The following is a 26,157-nucleotide window of genomic DNA, read 5'->3' as shown; positions in this document are numbered from 1 at the left end:
ATTACCTCACATTTCTCTGGACGAAATTCCATTTGCCACTTTTCCACCCACTGAACCCAACCATTGATATAATTTTTGAGTCTACGGCTATCCTCTTCACTATCAACTACACGGCCAATTTTTGTGTCGTCAGCAAATTTCCCAATCATGTCTCCCACATTTAAGTCCAAATCATTAATATATACAACAAACAGCAAAGGACCCAACACTGAGCCCTGTGGAACGCCACTGGAAACAGCTTTCCATTTGCAAAAACATCCGTCGACCACTATCCTTTGTTTCCTGGCCCTGAGCTAATTCTGGATCCAACCTGCCACATTTCCCTGTATCCCATGGGCTTTCATTTCACTGACCAGTCTGCCATGTGGGACCTTGTCAAATGCCTTACAAAAATCCATGTAGACCACATCCACTGCACTACCCTCATCAATCCTCCTTGTTACTTCCTCAAAAACTCAATTAAGTTAGTAAGACATGACCTTCCCTTAACAAGTCCATGCTGACTATCCCTGATTAATCTGTGCCTTTCTAAGTGGCAGTTTATCCTGTCGCTCAGAATTGATTCGAATAATTTATCCACCACCGAGGTCAGACTGACCGGCCTATAATTATTTAGCCTATCCCTCGCACCCTTTTTACACAATGGTACAACGTTCGCAGACCTCTAATCATCTGTAACTTTGCCTGTATCCAGTGAGAATTTGAAGATGATCCTCAGCACATCCACTATTCCTCCTGGCTTCCTTTAACAACCTGGGATGCAATCCATCCGACCCTGTTGATTTATCCACTTTCAGGGATGTCAGACCCTCTAGTACTTCCTCTCTCATTATGCTTATCATATTTAATATTTCACACTCCTCCTCTTTAACTGCAATGTCTGCATCAACCCTCTCCTTTGTGAAGACAGAGACAAAAAAACTCATTAAGAACCCTATCCACATCTCTGCATAAGTTCCCCTGTACATCTCTGATAGGCCCGATCCTTTCCTTATTTATCCTCTTGCTCTGAATGTACTGAAAGAACATCTTTGGGTTTTCCTTGATTCTACTTGCCAATAATTTTTCATGTCCTCTCTTTGCTTTTCTAATTTCCTTTTTTACTTCACCCCTGCACTTTCTATACTCCTCTAGGCTTTCTAAAGTATGATTACTTTTGTGATCATCATAAGCTTTCTTTTTCTGCTTTATCTTACCCTGGTATGCTTCTAGATAACCATGGGCTCTAGATTTGGTCGTACCACCCTTAATCTTTGTGGGGACATGTCTACACCATGCCTGTACAATCTCGCTTTTGAATGTCTCCCGCTGGTTTGCCACTGATTTTCCCTCAGGTGGCTGTATCCAGTCCACTTTTGCCAGATCACCTCTCAGTTTCGTAAAATTTGCCTTCCCCCAATTTAGAACCTTTACTTCTGGTTTTATCTTTGTCTTTTTCCGTGTTTATGCCAAAACTAACTGTATTATGGTCACTATCTCCACTGTTACTTCATCCACTTGCCCAGCTTCATGACCAAAGACTAAATCTAGAATTGTGCTGTCTTTCATTGGGCTTGTTACGTGCTGGCTAAAAAGGTTCTCTTGAACGCAGTTCAAGACTTTTGTCCCCTCTGTGTTTGTATATTTGGGGAGTTGAAATCCCCAACTATTATTGCCCTATAGTTTTTGCACTCAGAAATTTGCCTACATATTTGTTCTTCTATCTCCCTTTCACTATTTGGGGGTCAATAGTACACTCCTAGTAGTGTGGCTGCCCCCTTTTTTATTTCTGTGCTCCACCCATATGGCCTCGTTGGATGATTCATTTAGCATACCATCCCTCTTTCAAAGCTTTTATTGATTCCTTAACTTAATTTTTTTTTATTCATTCATGGGATGTGGGTGTCGCTGGCCAGGCCAGCATTTATTGCCCATCACTAATTGCCCTTGAGAAGGTGGTGGTGAGCTGCCTTCTTGAACCGCTGCAGTCCATGTGGGGTAGGTACACCCACAGTGCTGTTAGGAAGGGAGTTCCAGGATTTTGACCCAGCGACAGTGAAGGAACGGCGATATAGTTCCAAGTCAGGATGGTGTGTAACTTGGAGGGGAACTTGGAGGTGGTGGTGTTCCCATGCATCTGCTGCCCTTGTCCTTTTAGTTGGTAGAGGTCGCGGGTTTGGAAGGTGCTGTCTAAGGAGCCTTGGTGCGTTGCTACACTGCATCTTGTAGATGGTATACACTGCTGCCACTGTGCGTGGGAGGGAGTGAATGTTTGTAGATGGGGTGCCAATCAAGCGGGCTGCTTTGTCCAGGATGGTGTCGAGCTTCTTGAGTGTTGTTGGAGCTGCACCCATCCAGACAAGTGGAGAGTATTCCATCATACTCCTGACTTGTGCCTTGTAGATGGTGGACAGACTTTGGGGAGTCAGGAGATGAGTTACTTGCTGCAGGATTCCCAGCCTTCTGATCTGACCCCTTGCCGTGTATTCACTATACCCTCTGACCTCCCCTTCTCTGATGCTGAATGTTCTGTACTCAGCAAAGGTCTCAGTTTTATCCCCTTACGCCCCCATCTGAATGCATTTTGCGCTCGGCATGATGTTGAGCTCTTCTTCCCTCGCCTCCGCCTCCGGGCTCACTTCTTTGAGCAGGAGTCCTCCTCCCGACCAGCAGACCCATTCACCCGCCTCCAGCATTCTCCCTCGACCTGGACCCTTCCCCCTGGCCACTTACCCGCTCTTGATCTCTTCATTAAAAACTGTCGGCGAGACGTTGGTCATCTCAATTTCTCTGCCCCCCTCACTCACTCTAACCTGACCCTCTCTGAACTTGAGGCACCCAGTTCTCTCAGGTCTAACCCCGACATGGTCATCAAACCTGCAGACAAAGGTGGTGCTGTTGTTGTATGGCGTACTGACCTCTACCTTGCAGAAGCTCAACGCCAACTCACAGACACTTCTTCCTACCTCCCTCTGGACCATGACCCCACCACCGAACATCAAGCCACCGTCCAAAGGATTGTCACTGACCTCATCTCCTCTGGAGATCTTCCCCCTACAGCTTCCAACCTCACAGTCCCGCAACCCCGGACAGCCCGCTTCTACCTCCTTCCCAAACTCCACAAACGGGACTGTCCCGGCAGACCCATTGTGTCAGCCTGCTCCTGCCCCACTGAACTTATTTCTTCCTATCTTGACTCTATCTTTGCTCCGCTGGTCCAGTCTCTTCCCACCTGCATCCGTGACTCTTCTGACGCCCTACGTCATTTTGACAATTTCCAGTTTCCTGGTCCCAACTGCCTCCTCTTCACTATGGACGTCCAATCGCTCTACACCTCCATCCCCCACCAGGATGGTTTGAGGGCTCTCCGCTTCTTCCTGGAACGGAGGCCCAACTAGTCCCCATCCACCACCACCCTCCTCCGCCTGGCTGAACTTGTTCTCACATTGAACAACTTCTCCTTCAACTCCACGCACTTCCTTCAAGTAAAAGGTGTCGCTATGGGTACCCGCATGGGTCCTAGTTATGCCTGTCTTTTTGTGGGATATGTCGAGCATTCTTTGTTCCAGTCCTACTCAGGCCCCCTCCCCTAACTCTTTTTCCGGTACATTGATGACTGTATCGGTGCCGTTTCCTGCTCCCGACCCGAACTGGAAAACTTTATCAACTTTGCTTCCAATTTCCACCCTTCTCTCGCCTTTACATGATCTGACACTTCCCTTCCTTTCCTTGACTTCTCTGTCTCCATCTCAGGGGAGAGGTTGTCTACTAATATCCATTATAAGCCCACCGACTCCCACAGCTACCTCGACTACACTTCTTCACACCCGACCTCCTGTAAGGACTCCTTTCCATTCTCCCAGTTTCTCCATCTTCGACGCATCTGCTCTGATGATGCTACCTTCCATGACGGTGCTTCTGGTATGACCTCCCTTTTCCTCAACCGAGGATTCCCCCCCACTGTTGTTGACAGGACCCTCAACTGTGTCCGGCCCATTTCCCGTACCTCTGCCCTCAACCCTTCCCCTCCCTCCCAGAACCGTGACAGGGTTCCCCTTGTCCTCACTTTCCATCCCATCAGCCTCCATATCCAAAGGATCATCCTCCGCCATTTCCGCCATCTCCAGCGTGATGCCACTACCAAATGCATCTTCCCCTCCCTTCCCCTGTCAGCAGTCCGAAGGGATCATTCCCTCCGTGACACCTTGGTCCACTCCTCCATTACCCCCACCACCTCGTCCCCGTCCCATGGCACCTTCCCCTGCAATCGCAGGAGGTGTAATACCTGCCCATTTACCTCCTCTCTCCTCACTATCCCAGGCCCCAAACACTCCTTTCAGGAGAAGCAGCGATTTACTTGTACTTCTTTCAATGTAGTATACTGTATTCGTTGCTCACAATGTGGTGTCCTCTACAGTGCGGAGACCAAGCGCAGACTGGGTGACCGTTTTGCGGAACAGCTCCGCTCGGTCTGCAAGCAGGACCCCGAGCTTCTGGTTGCTTGCCATTTCAACACTCCCCCCTGCTCTCATGCTCACATCTCTGTGCTGGGATTGCTGCAGTGTTCCAGTGAACATCAATGCAAGCTCGAAGAACAGCATCTCATCTACCAATTAGGCACACTACAGCCTGCCGGACTGAACATTGAGTTCAATAATTTCAGAGCATGACAGCTCTGAAAACATTTTATTTTTAGTTGTTTTTTCTTTTTTACATTTTTTACAACCTTTTTTTGCATTTATTTCATTTCATCTTAGTTTGTTCAGTTTGCTTACCCACTGTTTTTTTTCATGTTTGCACTTGCTGCTGTTCAATATTCAGTCCGTTAACACCTTTTCTGTACTAATGCTTTGTCTTTCAACACACCATTAACATATTGTTTGCCTTTGCTCCATGACCTTTTGGTCAGCTATGTGGCCTTGTCCAATCTACACTTTGTTATCTCTTGCCCCACCCCCACCTCACTTGCTTATAACCTGTGACATTTTTAATATTTGTCAGTTCCAAAGAAGGGTCACTGACCCGAAACGTTAACTCTGCTCCTCTTTCCACAGATGCTGCCAAACCTGCTGAGTGGTTCCAGCATTTCTTGTTATATTTCAGATTTCCAGCATCCGCAGTATTTTGCTTTTATTCCTAGCCTCTGACCTGCTATTGTAGCCACGGTATTTATATGGCTACTCCAGTTTAGTTTCTGGTCAATGGTAGCCCCTAAAATGTTGGTAGTGGGGGATTCAGTGATGGTAATGCCATGGAATGTCAAGGGGAGATGGTTAGATTCTCTGTTTTTGGAGATGGTCATTGCCTGGCACTTGTGTGGCGCAAATGTTACTTGCTACTTATCAGCCCAAGCCTGGATATTGTCCAGGCCTTGCTGTATTTCTACACAGACTGCTTCAGTATCTGAGGAGTCACGAATGGTGCTGAACATTGTGCAATCATCAGCGAACATCCCCACTTCTGACCTTATGATTGAAGGAAGGTCATTGATGAGGCAGCTGAAGATGGTTGGGCCTAGGACACTACCCTGAGGAATTCCTGCAGTGATGTCCTAGAGCTGAGATGATTGACCTCCAACAACTACAACCATCTTCCTTTGTGCTAGGTATGGCTCCAGCCAGTGAGGGTTTTCCCCCTGATTCCCATTGACCTCAGTTTTGCTAGGGCTCCTTGATGCCATATTCTGTCAAATGCTGCCTTGATGTCAAGGGCAGTCACTCTCACCTCACCTTTTGAGTTCAACTCTTTTGTCCATGTTTGAACCAAGGCTATAATGAGGTCAGGAGCTGAGTGGCCCTGGCGGAACCCAAACTGAGCATCACTGAGCAGGTTATTGCTAAGCAAGTGCTGCTTGATGGCACTGTTGATGACACCTTCCATCACTTTACTGATGATTGAGAGTAGGCTGATGGGGCGGTGATTGACTGGGTTGGACTTGTCCTGCTTTTTGTGTACAGGGCATACCTGGGCAATTTTCCACATTGCCGGGTAGACGCCAGTGTTGTAGCTGTACTGGAACAACTTGACTAGGGGCGCGGCAAGTTCTGGAGCACAGGTCTTCAGTACTATTGCTGGAATATTGTCAGGGCCCATAGCCTTTGCAGTATCCAGTGCCTTCAGTCGTTGCTTGATATCATGCAGAGTAAATCGAATTGCCTGAAGTCTGGCTTCTGTGATGCTGAGGACTTCAGGAGGAGACCGAAATGGATCATCAACCCGTCACTTCTGGTTGTAGATTGTTGCATATGCTTCAGCCTTATCTTTCACACTGATGTGCTGGGCTCCCCCATCATTGAGGATGGGGATATTTGTGGATAGGAATGAGGATTTGGAAATAAATAAAGTGCAAATTCTCAACAGTTACCTAAGCCTCCATACTAATACAATCTTTCATCATGACTAATAGCAATGATCCTTTATTACAGACCAGTTTTGGCAATAATAATCAGCACACTGGATTCACTTTGCATAATTAGTTTATGTTAATCTCAATTCTGTACAACTTACTGTGAGATCTTTGTTTTCAAATATTTCTCGTGCTTCTTCATAGGAACATCTTTCCTCATTGCATTCCCTTTCTATGTTACCTGGCTTGATCTCTTCAAAAATACCATTGGCTCGTTTCTGCCTCTCTAAGATGTTGTTCGCTTTTTCACTTTGGAGAAAAACTGAAATTAATTGAAAAAATACTAGTTAAACTGAATATCAACTCTTCCGTGAGTGTCTGTGGGGTTCTCAAACTCCTGCTTTCTGATCTTTACATCTTTGGTTATGTGGGAGGGCTCTTGCCTTTGATCTTTGTCTTGGGTCTGCAGGACATCATCTCAAAGGTTGCAGACACCACAAAACTCATAGATGTACTGAATTGAGTGGAGGATAGTAATAAGCTTCAGGAGGGCATAGACAGACTGATGAAATGGGCAGACACGTGGCAGATGAAATCTAATGCAGAACGAGTGAGTATAGAAATAGAAGGATAAGGCAAGTTAATGTGTGGCTGGAGAGGTGGTGCAGGAGGGAGGGCTTTAGATTCCTGGAACATTGGGACTCGTTCTGGGGAAGTGGAACCTATATAGGCCGGACAGGTTGCACCTGAACAGAGCCAGGACCAATGTCCTTGTGGGGGTGGTTTGCTCGTGCTATTTGAGAGGGTTTAAACTAAGTTGGCAGGGGGATGGGAACCAGGATGCAACATTTGAGAGGAAAATCAAGATGCACAAAGAATTTGGAGAGACAGATAGCACTAGAATAAGAAATAGTAAGATCATAATAAGAGGGAATGCAGTACTGTCTAATTTAGGTTTACTGGGCATGTATGTGAATAAATGAAGCATGGTAAATAAGGTTGGCAAACTGCACAGATAGCCAAGTGGCAATATGATGTTGTGGTGATAATAGAGACCTGGCTCAAAAAAGGGCAGGAGCAGTTATTAAATATTCCTAGATACAGGTGCTCAGGAAAAATAGGGAAGTAAAGAAAGGAGGAGGGGTGGCAGTATTGATTAATGAGAGAGGGGATGTCCTAGAAGGGTCAAGAACCGAATCTATTTAGTTAGAGCTGAGAAACAATAAAGGTACTATTACACTGCTGAATGTATCCTAAATGCCACCAACTAATGGGAAAGATATAGAAGAACAAATTTGCAAGGAAATTACAGGAAAGTGCATAGAGTAGTTATAATGGGGAACTTTAATTATCTTAAAATAGACTGGGATAGTAATACTGTAAAGGGCAGAGAGGGGAAGAGTTTCTGAAGTGTATTCAGGAGAATTTTCTAGATCAGTACGTTTCTGGCCCAACAAGGAGACATTGCTGAATCCAATTCTGGGGAATGACATGGGTCAAGTGAATCAGGTGTCAGTTGGGGAACATTTAGGGGAGAGTGATCATAGTATTATAAGGCTTAGATTGGATATGGAAAAGGTAAAAATAATTAATTGGAGAAGGGACAATTTCAGTGGGGTGAGATCAGATTTGGCCCAGGTAAATTGGAATCAAACAAAAGCAAAATACAGCGGATGCTGGAAATCTAAAATAACGACAGAAAATGCTGGAAATAATCAGCAGGTCAGACAGAATCTGTGGAGAGGGAAACAGAGTTAACGTTTCAGGTCAGTGACCTTACATCGGAATGGTCGTAAAAACCCATTAGGTTCACTGATGTTCTTTAGGGAAGGAAACCTGGTCTGGCCGACATGTGACTCCAAACCAGCAATGTGGTTGGCTCTTAACTGTCCTCTGAAATGGCCTAGCAAGCCACTCAGTTGTCAAGGGCAATTAGGGATGGGCAACAAATGTTTGCCTTGCCAGCGACGTCCACATCCCATGAAAGAATAAAAAGGTAGAGAACAAGGAGTGCAGGATGGATGGGAAAACCATGGTGCAGGATACTATTCAAGTGGGGGGAGCGAAAAGGAATGTGGTAGTGATAGGGAACAGTATAGTCAGGGAGATAGGTACTGTTCATTGCACAAAGAAAGGGTGATCCAAAGTTTGTGTTGCCTGCCCGGTGCCAAGGCATCATCTCGCAGCTGGAGACAAAACTGGAGTTGGGGTGGTGGGGTGGGATGGGAGGATGCTGTTGTTGCAGTTCACGTAGGAACCAACATTGTAGTACAGCAAGGAATGATGTTCTGCTGAGAGTTTAAGGAATTAGGATCCAAATTAAAATGCAGAGCCTCAAAGATAATCATCTCTGTACTATTATCTGAGCCATGCTACAATTGACACAGGGTCAAGCAGATTAGAGAATTAAACATGTGGCTCAAAGAGTGAAGTGAGAAGAAAAGATTTCGATTCATCGGGCACTGGTGCCAGTACTGGGGAAAGAGGGAGCTGCTCCATTGGATGGGCTCCACTCAAACCGGGCTAGGGTCAGTGTCCTGTGAATTGCATAGCTAGGGCTGTGGATAGGACTTTAAACTGAAAGTGGTGGGAGCGGTCAGGTGCAGGGAGTTTCAGAAATCTAAAGTCTAAAATTGAGGCGATAGAGTAGTGTAGTGACTTGGATAAAAACAGAGTGGGACAGGAAGTGACAGAGAGCAGAACGGTAATAGTGCATCAGCAAATAAGGTACAAGCAAAGAATAGCGGTAAAATAAAAATTAAAGGCTATTTATCTGAATGCACAAAGCATTCAAAATAAGATAAATGAACTAGTGACACAAATAGAGATAAATAGTGTAGGTCTAATCTTTATTACAGAGACCTAGTTACAAGGTGACCAAGGTTGGGAAATAAATATTCCAGGGTACACAACATTTCAAAAAGACAGACAGAATGGAAAAGGAGGTGTAGCCCTGATAGTAAAGGATGACATAAATCATTAGTGAGACAGAATCTTGGCCTTTAAGATCAGGAAGTATAATCAGTATGGGTGAGATTAGGAACAGAAAGAGTCACAAAGCACTGGTGGGAGTAGTGTATAGGCCCCCGAACAGCAGTTATACCATTGGAGAGAGCATTAAGCAAGAAATAATTGGAGCTTGTAACAAAGGCAATGTAATAAATGTGAAACATGTAATCTTCATGTCGACTGGACAAATCAAGTTGGCAAAGGTAATCTGGAAGATGAATTTGTAGAATGCTTTCACAACAGTTTCCTGGAACAGTACATTCTGGAGCCGATCTAGCGTTGTGCAATGAGGTAGGTTTAATTAGTAATCTCATAGTCAAAGATCCTCTGGGAAAAAAGTGATCATAATAAGTTGAATTCCATATTAAGCTTGAAAGCAACATACTCTAGTCCCAAACAAGAATATTGAAATTAAACAAAGCCAATTACACAGGTATGAGCGGAGAGCTGTAGAAGGTTTATTGGGTAAATATACTAAAAGGATAGGGCAGTAAATAAACAACGGGAAACATTTAAAGAAATAATTCAAAATGTTCAACTAAAGTGCATTCCATTAAAAAACAAAAACTCAGTAAGAACGATCCATCTGTGGCTTACTAGGGAGGTTAAGGATAATGTTAGATGAAAAGAAGAGGCTCATAATGTTGCAAAGATTAGTGGGAATGGGAGTGTTTTAGAAACCAGCAAAAGGCAGCCGCACAAAAGGATAATACGCAAGTTGGGGGTAATATATTAACATTGATAGAGGATTGGTTAAGGGACAGGAAGCAGAGAGTAGGGATAAATGGGACATTTTTCAAGTTGGCAGGCTGTACCTAGTGGAGTGCCAAAAGTATCAGTGCTGGGGCCTCAGCTATTTGCAATTTATATTAATGACTTAGACGAAGAGACAGAGAATAACGTATATTAGTTTTTTTATTCATTAATGGGATGTGTGCATCGCTGGCTAGGCCAGCATTTATTGCCCATCCCTAATCGCCCTTCAGAAGATGGTGGTGAGCTGCCTTCTTGAACCGCTGCAGTCCAAGTGGTGTAGGTACACCCACAGTGCTGTTTGGAAGGGAGTTCCAGGATTATAACCCAGTGACAATGAAGGAACGGCGATATAGTTCCAAGTCAGGATGGGTGTGTGACTTGGAGAGAAACTTGCAGGTGGTGGTGTTCCCATGCATCTGCTGCCCTTGTCCATCTAGGTAGTAGAGGTTGCGGGTTTGGAAGGTGCTGTCTAAAGAGCCTTGGTGAGTTGCTGCAGTGCATCTTGTAGATGGTACACACTGCTGCCACTGTGTGTTGATGAAGGAGGGAGTGAATGTTGAAGGTGGTGGATGGGGTACCAATCAAGCGGGCTGCTTTTTCCTAGATGATGTTGAGCTTCTTGAGTGTTGTCGGAGCTGCACTCATTCAGGCAAGTGGAGAGTATTCCATCACACTCCTGACTTGTTCATTGTAGATGGTGGACAAGCTTTGAGGAGTCAGGAAGTGAGTTACCTGCCACAGAATTCCCAGCCTCTGACCCGCTCTTGTAGCCACAGTATTTATATGGATGGTTCAGTTCAGTTTCTGGTCAATGGTAACCCCTAGGATGTTGATAGTGGGGCATTCAGTGATCGTAATGCCATTGAATATCAAGGGGAGATGGTTAGATTCTCTCTTGTTGGAGATGGACATTGCCTGGTACTTGTGTGGTGCAAATGTTACTTGCCACTTATCAGCCCAAGCCTGAATATTGTCCAGGTCTTGCTGCATATGGACACAGACTGCTTCATTATCTGAGGAGTCACGAATGGTGTTGAACATTGTGCAGTCATCAGCAAACACCCCCAATTCTGACATTATGATGGAGGGAAGGCCATTGATGAAGCAGCTGAAGATGGTTGGGCCTAGGACAGTACCCTGAGGAACTGCTGCAGTGATGTCCTGGAGCTGAGATGATTGACCTCCAACAACAACAACCATCTTCTTTTGTGCAAGGCATGACTCCAATCAGTTTCCCCCCTGATTCCAATTGACTCCGGTTTGGCCACACTTGGTCAAATGTTGCTTTGATGTCAAGGGCAGTTACTCTTACCTCATCTCTTGAATTCAACTCTTTTGTCCATGTTTGGCAAAGGCTGTAATGAGGTCTGGAGCTGAGTGATCCAAGTAGAACTCAACTGAGCATCGGTGAGCAATTTGTTGCTGAGTAAGTGCCGCTTGATAGCACTGTCGACTACACCTTTCACCACTTTGCTGATGATTGAGAGCAGATTGATAGGATGGTAATTGGCCGGGTTGGATTTGTCCTGCTTTTTGTGCCCAGGACATACCTGGGCAATTTTCCACATTGCTGGGTAGATGCCAGTATTGGAGCTGTACTGGAGCAGCTTGGCTAGGGGTGCGGCTATTTCTGGAGCACAAGTCTTTAGTACTGTTGCCGGAATGTTGTCAGGGCCCATAACCTTTGCAGTAAAGCCTGACTTGGGTATAAAATTAAACCCAGCCCAGGAGCGACCTGACAACAGCGAACCCGAAGCTGACCTAGGCCCGAGTCCTTTAATTTTTTTAAATGCCTGACCCAACCCGAACCTGACACACGTGGTCAGGTTTGGTCGGGCAGCCAGGCTTCAGTGCAGAGTGCAGAGTCCGGACTGCACGTTTCCCACCTTGATGTCCTGAATGTTCATTTGGAGATTACTTCCCGGAGCAAGGTAGCACTGTCCACGACCAGCCCGATCCAACCCGAGCCTGAATGCTGGACCTGGAAGAGAGACCCAACCCGACCCGAACCCGACACATGTCGTCGGGTCTGGTCGGGTTCGGGTCGGACAGCCACGCTTTACTTTGCAGTATCTAGTACCTTCAGCCATTTTTTGATATCACGTGGAGTGAATCGAATTGGCTGAAGTCTGGCATCTGTGATGCTGGGGACCTCAGGAGGAGGCTGAGATGGATCATCCACTTGGCACTTCTGGCTGAAGATAGTTGCAAATGCTTCAGCCTTATCTTTTGCGCTGATATGCTGGGCTCTCCCATCATTGATGATGGGGATATTTGTGGAGCCTCCTCCTCCTGTTAGTTGTTTAATTGTCCACCGCCATTCACGACTGGATGTGGCAGGACTGCAGAGCTTAGATCTGATCTGTTCGTTATGGGATTGCTTAGCTCTGTCTATCGCATGTTGCTTATGCAGTTTGGCATGCAAGTAGTCCTGGGTTGTAGCTTTACCAGGTTGACACCTCATTTTGAGGTATGCCTGGTGCTGCTCCTGGCATGCCCTCCTGCACTCTTCATTGAACCAGGGTTGGTCTCCGGGCTTGATGGTAATGGTAGAGTGGGGGATATGCCGGGCCATGAGATGACAGATTGTGGTTGAATACAGTTCTGCTGCTGCTGATGGCCCACAGCGCCTCATGGATGTCAAGTTTGCTGCCGATAGAAAGTTAGCTAGAATGTATGTTGTGAGGAACGGACAAAGAGACTAAAGCGTGTCAACCCAACCCGAACACGACTAGACCTGACGAGGTGTCGGATTCGGATCGGGTCAGGTCTCTCTTTCGAGTCCAGCATTCGGGCTCGGGACAGGTCGGGCTGGATGTGCACAATACTGCCTTGCTTCGGGAATCATCTTCAATCGAACATTCAGATCAAGGTGGGAAACGTGAAGTCCGGACTCCGCACTCTGCAGTGAGCGAGTGAGAGTCTCTATGATGTCATCGCGCTCATGCTGTACCTTCCATGCATCCAATAGTGATTCTACACTACAGTGCACTATGGATGCTCGTGTGTGAAAATTGGGGTGGGGGGATGGGTGTGTGCTGTTTGTTCCTGGTGACAAGATCAAGCTCAGATTCCCAACTCCATCTGCATCATTCAGCAGTAATAGCCTGTTGCCAGAACGGATAAACAGGATCACAACATTTGGACAAGGTCGAGCACAATAACCTGTTTGATATCATTAACTTTACTACAGCAGTCGGGTCGGGTCACGTCAGGTGTGGAAAAAAATTAAAGGACTCGGGCCCGGGTCGGGTTCAGGTTGGATGTGGTCAGGCCGGGCCGGGTCGGGTTTCAATTTTTTCCCCGAGGAAGCCTTTAAAAAAGGCTGCAAAGAGATTCAAACAGGTTACATGAATGGGTCACAAGGTGGCAGCTGGAGTATAATGTGGGGAAGTGTCAAGTTATTCACTTTGGTCATAAAAACAGAAAAGCAGCACAGTTTTTAAAAGCCTTGATACTTCTGTTATGACCAGGTGAGAAAGAGGTCTAGGGTTCCCTCTCAACCTTCACCTGGTCTTACTGTAACAGGGTTTAATTTTAAACACACTGTTTTTAGCTCCCCCTTGGTGAATCCTTGTTCACTGCTTTCCAATTCTAAGGCAAAGAAACCAACACAAACAGGCTTTCTTAGGTTTAAAGAAGCAAAGTTGAAATTTATTAAAACTTCACTTAAACTCTAATTCGGCTGATGCCTACGGATTTACTACACGCCCACACTAGCATGCATACGCAATACACACATGCAAATAGAGACAGGAAAGAGCAGAAGAAAGATAAAGTGGAAAGGTTTGAATCAATATCTGAAAGGTTTGTACGGTTCTTCGAGCTCACTGTAGTGTCCTTGCTTCTAGGTAATTCTTGCTTTATGTTGGGGCCCAGTATTCTTCTTAAACCTTGTTCCCTGTAGGAAAATTTTCTCTCTTGGTGTTCCTGTGTCTTCAATGGGTTCCAAGGCTGGTGAGAAAGAGATGGGAGCAGACAGGACAGAGATGTTCTCAATCCAGGAGCCAGGAGCTTTCTGTCTTCAAACACTGTTTCTCCAATTTAAAACTATCAGTTCAAAACTCTGCAACAGTCAGTTAGTCATGTGACTAAACTGGTCTGACCACGTCAATTCTGTGCATTGGGGTAGCAGGGCCTGGTTCCTTTGTTCCAACACTGCTAATGTGCAAAAATGTCTTTCCTTATGGCAATTCCTTGTAGCAGGCCCTCTTTTCTTCTCAGTAACAATTTGAAGTTTAATGTCCATGTGGCGAAATTAATGTGCCTCATCCTTAGCAGGTGGAGGCCTGCATGACATTTCAAAATATTGATATTCAGAAAGACTCCAGTGTACTTGTACAAGGTTCATAGAAAGTTAGCGTGCAAGCAATTAGGAAGGAAAATGGAATGTCGGCTTTTATTGCAAGGGGATTGGAGTACAAGAATAAGGATGTCTTGCTACAGTTGTACAGGGCTTTGGTGAGCCCACACCTGGAGTACTGTATGCAGTTTTGGTCCATATTTAAGGAAGGATAATACTTGCCTTGGAGGCAGTACAGTGAAAGTTCACTAGATTGGTTCCTGGGATGAGAGGATTGTCCTATGCTGAGTGACTGAGTAAATTGGGCCTATATTCTCTGGAGCTTAGAAGAATGAGAGGTGATCTCGTTGAAACATGCAAGAGGCTTGACAGGTTCGACACTGAGAGGTTGTTTCCCTTGGTTGGGGAATCTAGAACACGGGGGCACAGTCTCAGGAAAGGAGTCGATCATTTTGCACCAAGATGAGGAGAAACATCTTCATTCGAAGGGTTGTGAATCTTTGGACTTCTTTACCCCAGAGGGTTGTGAATGCTCCATCATTGAGTATATTTAATTAATTTATTTTTTTTATTTAGAGATACAGCACTGAAACAGGCCCTTCAGCCCACCAGGTCTGTGCCGAACAACAACCACCCATTTATACCAACCCTGCAGTAATCCCATTTTCCCTATCACCTCCCTACACTACGGGCAATTTACAACGGCCAATTTACTTATCACCTGCAAGTCTTTGGCAGTGGGAGGAAACCGGAGCACCCGGTGAAAACCCACGCGGTCACAGGGAGAACTTGCAAACTCCGCACAGGCAGTACCCAGAATCGAACCCGGGTCCCTGGAGCTGTGAGGCTGCGGTGCTAACCACTGCGCCACTGTGCCGCCCATAAGGCTGAGATCGACAGATTTTTGGTCTGTTAGGGAATTAAGGGATATGGAGAGGGAGCAAGAAAGTGGAATTGAGGTAGAAGATCAGCCATGACTGGACTGAATGGTGGAGCAGGCGTGAGGGACCGAATAGTTTATTCCTGCTCCTATTTCTTATGTTCTTATGTTTAAGGGACAGTTGAGCAACTTGATAGAAAGGTACCACAACAGATCATCTAGCTGAGGGAGTATCCATAATATGGCAAATTATAGACAACCAGGATGGTCTATCTTCAGTACTTGTTCTTATGATGACATGTTGATTTAGCTGGTTATTAGCACATCAATCAACCTGAAGGCCTTCTTGTTGCTCATTTTACAGCAATATAACTGAATCCATTATCAGTGCACTAACATGACTTAGTCCAAACAAAAATTGACAACCAGCAGGTGCCAATACTTACCAACAACTTGGACAGGTACCTCTTGTAACTTCCAACCAATTCTTTTTAAGATCCCCTGTTGTGATGTTCAAAGCCATGATACTGTGAGTAACTCACCTCCTGACTCCCCAAAGTCTGTCCACCATCTACAAGGCACAAGTCAGGAGTGTGATGGAATACTCTCCACTTGCCTGGATGGGTGCAGCTCCAACAACACTCAAGAAGCTCGACACCATCCAGGACAAAGCAGCTCGCTTGATCGGCACCCCATCCCCCACCTTAAGCATTTACTCCCTTCACCACCGGCATGCAGTGGCAGCAGTTCGTACCACCTACAAGATGAATGGCAGCAACTCAACAAGACTCCTTCGACAGCACCTTCCAAACCTGCGACCTCTACCACCTAGAAGAACGGTGGCAGCAGATGCATGGGAACACCCACCACCTGCAAGTTGCTCTCCTATCGCCGTTCCTTCACTGTCACTGGGTCAAAATCCTGGAACTTCCTAACAGCACTGTGGGTGTACCTACGCCACATGGACTGCAGCAGTTCAAGAGCTTCTCAAGAGCAATTAGGGTTATATAATAAATTCTGGCCTTGCCAGTGACTCCACCATCCCGTGAATAGTGATTAAAAAAAAACTTGGGTCGCGGTCTCAGTGAGGCCAGCATTAACAAAGATCACAAGTGAAAATGAGCATCACTGTTCTTTCATAAATGTCTAGAACAGGCACTTGGAGACAATCCTTGTGATGGCATCAATCATCATTGAGGAAGCTATTGAATGGGATGGTGACATTGAACAATTCTGCCTCACTGCTGTCTGCACTGTGGATCATGGCTCAGGTTTACTTGTTGGTATCGGGCTTTATGGCACCAGTCATCGTTGTAATGCCTAAAGTATGGTAGTTCATGAAAACTCAAATATTGGACTGCATGTCCCATCAAGATAGGGTATGAGCTCAGGATCTCTTTTGGTGGGGTGAGGAGACCAATGCCTTATCGGAAGGTTTCCGCTTACAGGCACCTCCTGTGTAGAACCTGGTAATGATGGAGAGAACTGTGGGATTATTTGTGCAAATGCATAATGGGATGGAATGACTGACTATATTGAAAGTCATCAAATATCTCAGGTGGGATTTCTTATGGTTGACTAATTTTTGGAGGTACTGAATGTTTGTTGAACAAATTGCCTGGGAAAATCTTAGCTCGTGATCTAAATATGGATTAGGTACAGTTAGTTTAGTAGTTCTGTTACTGAACTAACAATCCAAAGAATGTAAGTTCAGATTCAGTTTGAGAATTTGAATTTAGTTCAATAAATGTGAAAATAAAAAGTTGGCATCAGTAAAACTGATCAAGAAGCTGTCAAATTGTTGTTAAAATCCCTACTGCTTCACTATTATCCCTTAGGGAAGGAAACCTGCTGTCCTTACCCGATATGGGCCTATATGTGACTCCAGACCCACAACAATGTGGTTGACTCTTTACGGCCCTCTGAAATGGCCCAGCAAACCAAACCTCTCAGTTGCACCAAACTGCTACCAGTGACGAGCAATAACTGTTGGCCCTTGCCAGCAACGCCTACGCCCCGAGAATGAGCCACATCATAAGAATTCCTACTGACTGAGTTCTAAACCTCCAGCAGTACATTTTATAAGATCATAAGAATATGTAAAATCACTATAAGGCCTGTCCCTCACTGGAGCATCCCAGAACAAGAGGAGAAAATAGCTTCGGAAAGGTTGATCGGAATTGATATAGTACCTAGTTCATCAGGTAATGTGAAAGAAAGAAAATTAAAAAAAAAAATTAGAAGTTTTGAAGCCTGCAGTTTCTTCCATTGTATTTTACTTTCTCGAAACAAGTTAACATGAAGATTACATACCTTCGCAGTTACTGCACTTGAAAAGTCCCAGAAGGGTGGCAATTAATAGCAAGTAGATTTCAGCCATTATCGTCTGTTTGAAAATAGAAATTTAGTGCATGAACTAAATGAAAGGAAGGAGACCAGCAGTTCAATGATTAGCTAGAGAGTCCATGTAGTTTACTGTGCTCTATTTACAATATAGTTTACTCAGAGACCTGGTTCAAATCCAAATAACCTCTGACAGTGGTGACCAGATCTAGAAACTGCAGCATACAATTTCAGGAAACAAGCTGAAAATCAACATTTCACACATTAATATTTGCACAATTTGAAACCTCGATGATTTCTTTTCTTAGGAAGATTTTGCGTTATAGATGAAATAATAAAAACAAAACTATCTGTTTATAAAGCTTATCATGTATTCGCCAAATCAAATGCAAGCAAGCCAGTTTTATCGCAACCTTTATCAACCAAAATGCAAACACTTCATGCTTAGTCTTCGCATCACTTCTGAGCTACAAATGAAGAATTTTAAGTCACTAACCTGCTGTTAGATGAAAAACAGCATTTGGAATTTCATTGCATAGATTTGAAAGAGGTATTCAAAATTATATGGGGTTTTGATAGAATAAATAAGGAGGAACTGTTTCCACTGGCAGAAGGACTGGTAAGCAGCAGACATCGGTTTAAGGTAATCGGCAAAAGAACCGGGGGGAAGATGAGGAGAATTTTATGCAGCGAGCCGTTGTGATCTGGAATGTATTGCTTGGAAGGGCATTGGAAGAAAATTCAACTGTAATTTTCAAAAGGGAATTGGATAAATAGTTGAAAAAGGAGAAATTTGCAGGGCGATGGGAAAGGAGCAGGGGAGAGGGACTAATGGGACACAGGCACAATGGGCTGAATGGCCTTTAAAAAAAAATTCATTCATGGGATTTGGGCATCACTGGCTATGCTAGCATTTATTGCCCATCCCTTGAGAAGGTGGTGGTGAGCTGCCTTCTTGAACAGCTGCAGTCCATGTGGGGTAGGTACACCCACAGTGCTGTTAGGAAGGGAGTTCCAGGATTTTGACCCAGCGACAGTGAAGGAACGGCGATATAGTTCCAAGTCAGGATGGTGTGTGGCTTGGAGGGGAACTTGCAGGTGGTGGTGTTCCCATGCATCTGTTGCTCTTGTCCTTCTAGTTGGTAGAGGTCATGGGTTTGGAAGGTGCTGTCTAAGGAGCCTTGGTGAGTTGCTGCAGTGCATCTGGTAGATGGTACACACTGCTGCCACTGTGCGTTGGTGGTGGAGGGAGTGAATGTTTGTGGATGGTGTGCTAAACAAGCAGGCTGCTTTGTTCTGGATGGTGTCGAGCTTCTTGAGTGTTGTTGGAGCTGCACCCATCCAGGCAAGTGGAGAGTATTCCATCACACTCCTGACTTGTGCCTTGTAGATGGTGGACAGACTTTGGGGAGTCAGGAGGTGATTTACTCGCCGCAGGATTCCTAGCCTCTGACCTGCTCTTGTAGCCACGGTATTTATATGGCTGCTCCAGTTCAGTTTCTGGTCAATGGTAGCCCCTGGGATGTCGATAGTGGGGGGATTCAGCAATGGTAATGTCATTGAATTTCAAGGGGAGATGGTTAGATTCTCTTTTGTTGGAGATGGTCATTGCCTGGCACTTGTGTGGTGCAAATGTTACTTGCCACTTAACAGCCCAAGCCTGGATATTGTCCAGGTCTTGTTGCATTTCTACACGGACTGCTTCAGTATTTGAGGAGTTGTGAATGGTGCTGAACATTGTGCAATCATCAGCGAACATCCCCACTTCTCACCTTATGATTGAAGGAAGGTCATTGATGAAGCAGCTGAAGATGGTTGGGCCTAGGCACTACCCTGAGGAATTCTTGCAGTGATGTCCTGGAGCTGAGATGATTGACCTCCAACAACCACAGCCATCTTCCTTTGCGCTATATATGACTCTAACCAGCAGAGAGTTTTCCCCCTGATTCCCATTGACTCAAGTTTTGCTAGGGCTCCTTGATGCCATACTCAGTCAAATGCTGCCTTGATGTCAAGGGCAGTCACTCTCACCTCACCTCTTGAGTTCAGCTCTTTTGTCCATGTTTGAACCAGGGCTGTAATGAGGTCAGGTGCTGAGTGGCCCTGTCGGAACCCAAACTGGGTATCACTGAGCAGGTTATTGCTAAGCAATAACTGCTTGATGGCACTGTTGATGACACCTTCCATTACTTTGCTGATGATTGAGAGTAGACTGATGGGGCGGTAATTGGCCGGGTTGAACTTGTACTGCTTTTTGTGTACAGGACAGACCTGGGCAATTTTCCACATTGCAGGGTAGATGCCAGTGTTGTAGCTGTACTGGAACAGCTTGGCTAGGGGTGCGGCAAATTCTGGAGCACAGGTCTTCAGTTCTATTGGTGGAATATTGTCAGGACCCATAGCCTTTGCAGTATCCAGTGCCTTCAGTGGTTTCTTGATATCACGCAGAGTGAATCGAATTGGCTGAAGACTGGCATTTGTGATGCTGGGGACTTCAGGAGGGGGCCGAGATGGATCATCAACTCGGAACATCTGGCTGAAGATTGTTGCCTTTTTCTGTGCTGTATGATTCCATAATTTCATAGTATGAGAACCTGCCTGATAACTGCTGTTCTGGTAGTCATTGACATTTAGTACCGGGAAGTTAATAATTACCTTCACAGGGATAAAATAGTTTTGCAATATTTACTGCCATTTGCCTGTCATAGAGATATGTTTAAATTCTGCTCAATGTTGGCAATATTTCCAGACATCCGTGGCTCTATTAAATGGCAATGACTTTTCTTGAGCAGATGAGAGCTGACTGGCTCTTGTTGACTGTGGCCAAAACCAACCTTCTATCTCCTAATGTCTAAAGTCAACTCCAGGCCAGGATTTCACGCTGCTCTCGACAACTTAACTATCCTGCTTTAACTATTCTTTAATTATTTTTCTTAGACAAGGTTATTAAGAGTTACAGAACCAAGATGGGTAAATAGTGAGATACAGATCAACCATGATCTAATTGAGTGGTGGAACAGTTTCGAGGGGCTGAATGACCTCCTATATAAGAATATAAGAACATGAGAAATAGGAGCAGGAGTAGACCATATGGTCTGTCGAGCCTGCCCTACCATTCAATATCATGGCTAATCTTGGGCTTCAACTCCACTTTCCTGCCCCTCGCCATATCCCTTTAATTCCCTGAGAGACCAAAAACCTGTCTATTCCAGCCTTAAATATATTCAACGATGGATCATCCACTACTTTCAGGGGTAGAGAATTCCAAAGATTCACAATCTTCCTCTTCCGATGTTCCTACTCACACATTCTGTGTGTTTTGCCTGTCTTTTGTTTCTGTAATTTCTCTCATAGTGCCCCCATTTATCACATCAGTTAACCAACTCCTATTCTCCACCCCATCCTACATTACAACATTGACTACACTTCAAAGGTACTTCATTGGTTGTAAAGCGCTTTGGGATGTCCTGTCATCTTGAAAGGCACTATAGAAATGCAAGTCTTTCTTTGTTTCATCACTTTACAGCTCATCGGTTTCTTTGCCTGTATATGTGCTTTCTCACACTTCCCCTCTTTCTCACTCTGTTCCTTTTTATAAAGTTCTCATCTGTAATATTTTCTGGTACTGATGAAGGGAAAGGCCTGCAACATTAATTTGCTGTTTCTCACCACAGATCCCTTGCTGGACTTGCTGAGCATTTCCAGCGTATCTGTTTTCACTGCAGATTTCCAGCATCTGGAGTATATGTTTCCTGTTCCAAATACCAAGGCACTTACTGCTAATACAACACCTCACACCTATGTAGCAGCTTTAATGTAGTAAAGCAGCCCAAGGCACTTCATAGGAGCGATTACCAAACAAAAGTTAGACACCAAGCCACATTAGCAGAAATTAGGACAGATGACAGAGGTAGGTTTTAAGGAGTATTGTAAAGGAAGAAAGAGAGGTCGAGAGTCTGAGGGATTTAGGGAAGGAATTCCAGAGCTTAGGGCCCAGGCAGCTGGACATCCTGAGGTATTTCGCACTATGCACCTCACTACAGTTCCGATTGAAATCCCTGAATTAATTTAACATTAGCCCCGCTGTACAGTTTTACCAATTTCTGCCAATAAAGAAATTGAAAGAACTTGCATTTATATAGCACCTGTCACAACCTCAGGATGTGGCAAAGCACTTTACAGTCAATGAAATACTTATATGAAGTGTAATCACTCTGTGTTAGTGAGAAACTGCTGCGATGTAGTCTCGAGTTTCTCTCAGTGAGAAATCTTTGCTTCGAGGTGGTTGTGGAATAGTTCCGACCATCTTAGATATTCAAAGTAGTCCAATTAGAATGACTAAAGCTCTTAAGTTATGACTGTGGAAAGGTTAGTGTTTCAAGGCTTTGGTTCCATTGATTCCAGATGACATGTGATGACAACTTATGTCTCATATTCACTTCATCAACCTTTGTATCTCTGTTTTTCATCTATTGTGGAATTTTGGCAGATTACCTTGTTACGGTTCACTATTATTTAGTCCAATAAGTTTGAGCTGAGTTTTCTAGCTAAGAGCTTGTAATGGCTCAGTTTAGTCCAGATTTATACGCATTCCAAGATGCTAGCGGTTAAAATACAAAAAGAAGCATCTTCCTTAATGTACGCTGGTTAGGCCACAGCTGGAGTATTGCACACGGTTCTCGTCACCACATTACAGGAAGGACATAATTGCTCTGGAGAGAGTACAGAGGCGATGGGGAGGTGGTGGTGTAGTGGTATTGTCACCGGACTAGTAACCCAGAATCCCACAGCAGAAGGTAGAATTTGAACTCAATTAATAAATCTGGAATTAAAAGCTAGTCTAATGGTGGCCATGAAACCACTGTCGATTGTTATAAAAACCCATCTGTCCTTCAGGGAAGGAAACCTGCTAGCCGACATGCAGACCCACAGCAATGTGATTGACTCTTACATGCCCTCTGAAATGGCCTAACAAGCCACTTAGTTGTATCTAACCGCTGCAAAGTCAATAAAAAAGAATGAAACCAGAAGGACAACTTGGCACCGGAAACGACAACGGCAAACCCAGCCCTGTTGACCCTGCAAAGTCCTCCTTACTAACATCTGGGGGCTTGTGCCTAGGTTGGGAGAGCTGTCCCACAGACTAGTCAAGCAACAGCCTGACATAGTCATACTCATGGAATCATACCTTACACACAATGTCCCAGACACTGCCATCACGATCCCGGGTATGTCCTGCCCAACTGGCAGGACAGACCCAGCAGAGGTGGAGGCACAGTGGTCTACAGTCGGGAGGGAGTTGCTCTGGGAGTCCTCAACATCGACTCCAGACCCCATGAAGTCTCATGGCATCAGGTCAAACTTGGGCAAGGAAACCTCCTGCTGATTACCACCTATCGACCTCCCTCAGCTGATGAGTCAGTACTCCACCATGTTGAACACCACTTGGAGGAAGCACTGAGGATGGCAAGGGTGCAGAATGTACTCTGGGTGGGGGACTTTAATGTCCAACACCAAGAGTGGCTCGGTAGCACCACTACTGACCGAGCTGGCTGAATCCTAAAGGACATAGCTGCTAGACTGGGTATGCAGCAGGTAGTGAGGGACCAACGAGAGGGAAAAACATAGTTGTCCTCACCAATCTTCCTGCCGCATCTGTCCATGACAGCATTGATAGGAGTGACCACCGCAGAGTCGTTGTGGAGATGAAATCCCGCCTTCACATTGAGGATACCGTCCATCGTGTTGTGTGGCACTATAACCGTGCTAAATGGGATAGATTTCGAACAGATCTAGCAATGCAAACGGGGCATCCATGAAGCGCTGTGGGCCATCAGCAGCAGCAGAGTTGTACTAAACCACAATCTGTAACCTCATGGCCCGGCATATCCCACACTCTACCATTACCATCAAGCCAGGAGACCAGCCTTGGCTCAATGAAGAATGCAGGAGGGCATGCCAGGAGCAGCACCAGGCAAACCTCAAAATGAGGTGTCAATCTGGTGAAGCTACAACACAGGACTATCTGCGTGCCAAACTGCGTAAGCAACATGCGATAGACAGAGTTAAGCGATCCCATAACCAACGGATCAGATTTAAGCTCTGCAGTCCTGCCACATCCAGCCGTGAATGGTGGTGGACAATTAAACAACTAACTGGAGGAGGTGGCTCCACAAATATCCCCATCCTCAATGATGGGAGAGCCCAGCACATCAGTGTGAAAGAAAAGGCTGAAGCATTTTCAATAATCTTCAGCCAGAAGTGCCGAGTTGATGATCCATTTCGGTCTCCTCCTGAAGTCCCCAGCATTACAGATGCCAGACTTCAGCCAATTCGATTCACTCCACGTGATATCAAGAAACGACTGAAGGCACTGGATACTGTAAAGGCTATGGGTCCTGACAATATTCTAGCAATAGCACTGAAGCCATGTGCTCCAGAACTTGCCACGCCCTAGCCAAGCTGTTCCAGTACAGCTACAACACTGGCATCTACCCTGCAATGTGGAAAATTGCCCAGGTATGTCCTGTCCACAAAAAGCAGGACAAATCCAACCCGGCCAATTACCACCCCATCAGTCTACTCTCAATCATCAGTAAAGAGATGGACGGTGTCATTAACAGTGCTATCAAGCAGCACTTGCTTAGCAATAACCTGCTCAGTGATGCTTATTTTGGGTTCTGCCAGGGCCACTCAGCTCCTGACCTCATTACAGCCTTGGTCCAAACATGGACAAAAGAGCTGAACTCAAGAGGTGAGGTGAGAGTGACTGCCCTTGACATCAAGGCAGCTTTTGACGGAGTATGGCATCAAGGAGCCCTAGCAAAACTGAAGTCAATGAGAATCGGGGGGAAACCCTCCGTTGGCTGGAGTCATACCCAGTGGAAAGGAAGATGGTTGTGGTTGTTGGAGATCAGTTATCTGAGCCCCTGGACATCACTGCTGGTGTTCCTCAGGGTAGTGTCCTCGGCCCAAACATCTTCAGCTGCTTCATCAATGAGCTTCCTTCAATCATAAGGTCAGAAGTGGAGATGTTCGCTGATGATTGCACAATGTTCAGCACCATTCGTGACTCCCCAGATACTGAAGCAGTCCGTGTAGAAATGCAGCAAGACCTGGACAATATCCAGGCTTGAGCTGATAAGTGGCAAGTAACATTTGCGCCACACAAGTGCCAGGCAATGACCATCTCCAACAAGAGAGAATCTAACCATCTCCCCTTGGCATTCAATGGCATTACCATTGCTGAATCCCCCACTATCAACATCCTAGGGGCTACCATTGACCAGAAATTGAACTGGAGTAACAATATAAATACCGTGGCTGCAAGAGCAGGTCAGAGGCTAGAAATCCTGCAGTGAGTAACTCACCTCCTGATTCCCCAAAGCCTGTCCACCATCTGCAAGGCACAAGTCAAGAGTGTGATGGAATACTCTCCACTTACTTGGATGGGTGCAGCTCCAACAACACTCAAGAAGCTTAAGCCTGCTTGATTGGCACACCATTCACACACATTCACTCCCTCCACCACAGACGCACAGTGGCAGCAGTGTGTACCATCTACAAGATGCTCTGCAGCAATACACCAAGGCTCCTTAGACAGCACCTTCCAAATCCGTGACCTCTACCAACTAGAAGGTCAAGGGCAGCAAATGCATGGGAACACCACCACCTGCAAGTTCCCCTCCAAGTCACACACCATCCTGACTTGCAACAATATCACCGTTCCTTCACTGTCACTGGGTCAAAATCCTGGAACTCCCTTCCTAACAGCATTCTGGGTGTACCTACCTCACATGGACAGCAGTGGTTCAAGAAGGCAGCTCATCACCACCTTCTCAAGGGCAATTAGGGATGGGCAATAAATGCTGGCCTGGCCAGCGATGCCCACATCCCATGAATGAATGAAGTTTTGCAAGAATGTTGCCAGGGCTTGAAAGTTGCAGCTGTGAAGAAAGATTGGATCGTCTAGAGATGATTTCTTTAGAACAGAGGAGGCTGAGGGGTGACTTAATTGAGGTGTACAAAATTATGAGGGGCCTCGATAGAATAGACAGGAAGGACCTGTTTCCCCTAGCGGAGAGGTCAATTACCGGTGGGCACAGATTTAAGGTGATTGGTAGAAGGATTAGAGGGGACATGAGCAAAAAACATTTTCACCCAGAGGGTGGTGGGTGTCTGGAATTCACTGCCTGGATCAGTGGTGGAGGCAGAAACCCTCAACTCTTTGAAAAAGTACCTGGACATGCACCTGAAATGCTGTAACCTGCAAGGCTACAGACCAGGTGCTGGAAGGTGGGATTTGATTGGGCAGCTAGTTTTTTCAGCCGGCGCAGACATGATGGGCTGAATGGCCTCTTCCTGTGCTGTAATTTTTCTATGCCTCTGTGCTACCCTCAATACCCTTTACCTTTGAATAGATGTGTGTTCATGATTCACAGAACATTAGGCTGTTTGTTGTAAACTCAGTTTTGGTTTGTCCTCGGCCTTGAACCATGTCCCTTTTAGCTATCAAATTTATTCCAGAGCCTTCCTCATTGC

At 45.5% G+C, this 26,157-nt stretch overlaps 1 protein-coding gene across 1 annotated transcript in view; it reads right to left on the bottom strand.

The window, feature by feature from the left end:
• The window catches only part of LOC137377475 (coagulation factor IX-like), a 59,838-nt gene extending 42,080 nt beyond the window's left edge, over positions 1 to 17,758 (bottom strand). The window contains exons 1-2 of the mRNA XM_068047098.1: positions 17,587 to 17,758; positions 6,487 to 6,647 (exon numbers count right to left, since the gene is read on the bottom strand). Coding sequence (XP_067903199.1) covers positions 6,487 to 6,647; positions 17,587 to 17,653 — 228 coding nt within the window. The 5' untranslated portion in view covers positions 17,654 to 17,758. The remainder of the gene's footprint in view (positions 1 to 6,486; positions 6,648 to 17,586) is intronic.
• Positions 17,759 to 26,157: the final 8,399 nt, after the last annotated feature.

The sequence above is a fragment of the Heterodontus francisci genome, chromosome 15, assembly GCF_036365525.1.
Source record: "Heterodontus francisci isolate sHetFra1 chromosome 15, sHetFra1.hap1, whole genome shotgun sequence".
Taxonomy (NCBI): domain Eukaryota; kingdom Metazoa; phylum Chordata; class Chondrichthyes; order Heterodontiformes; family Heterodontidae; genus Heterodontus; species Heterodontus francisci.
Note: the sequence above shows the minus strand (reverse complement) of the source record. Positions and strands in the feature narration are given on the sequence as shown.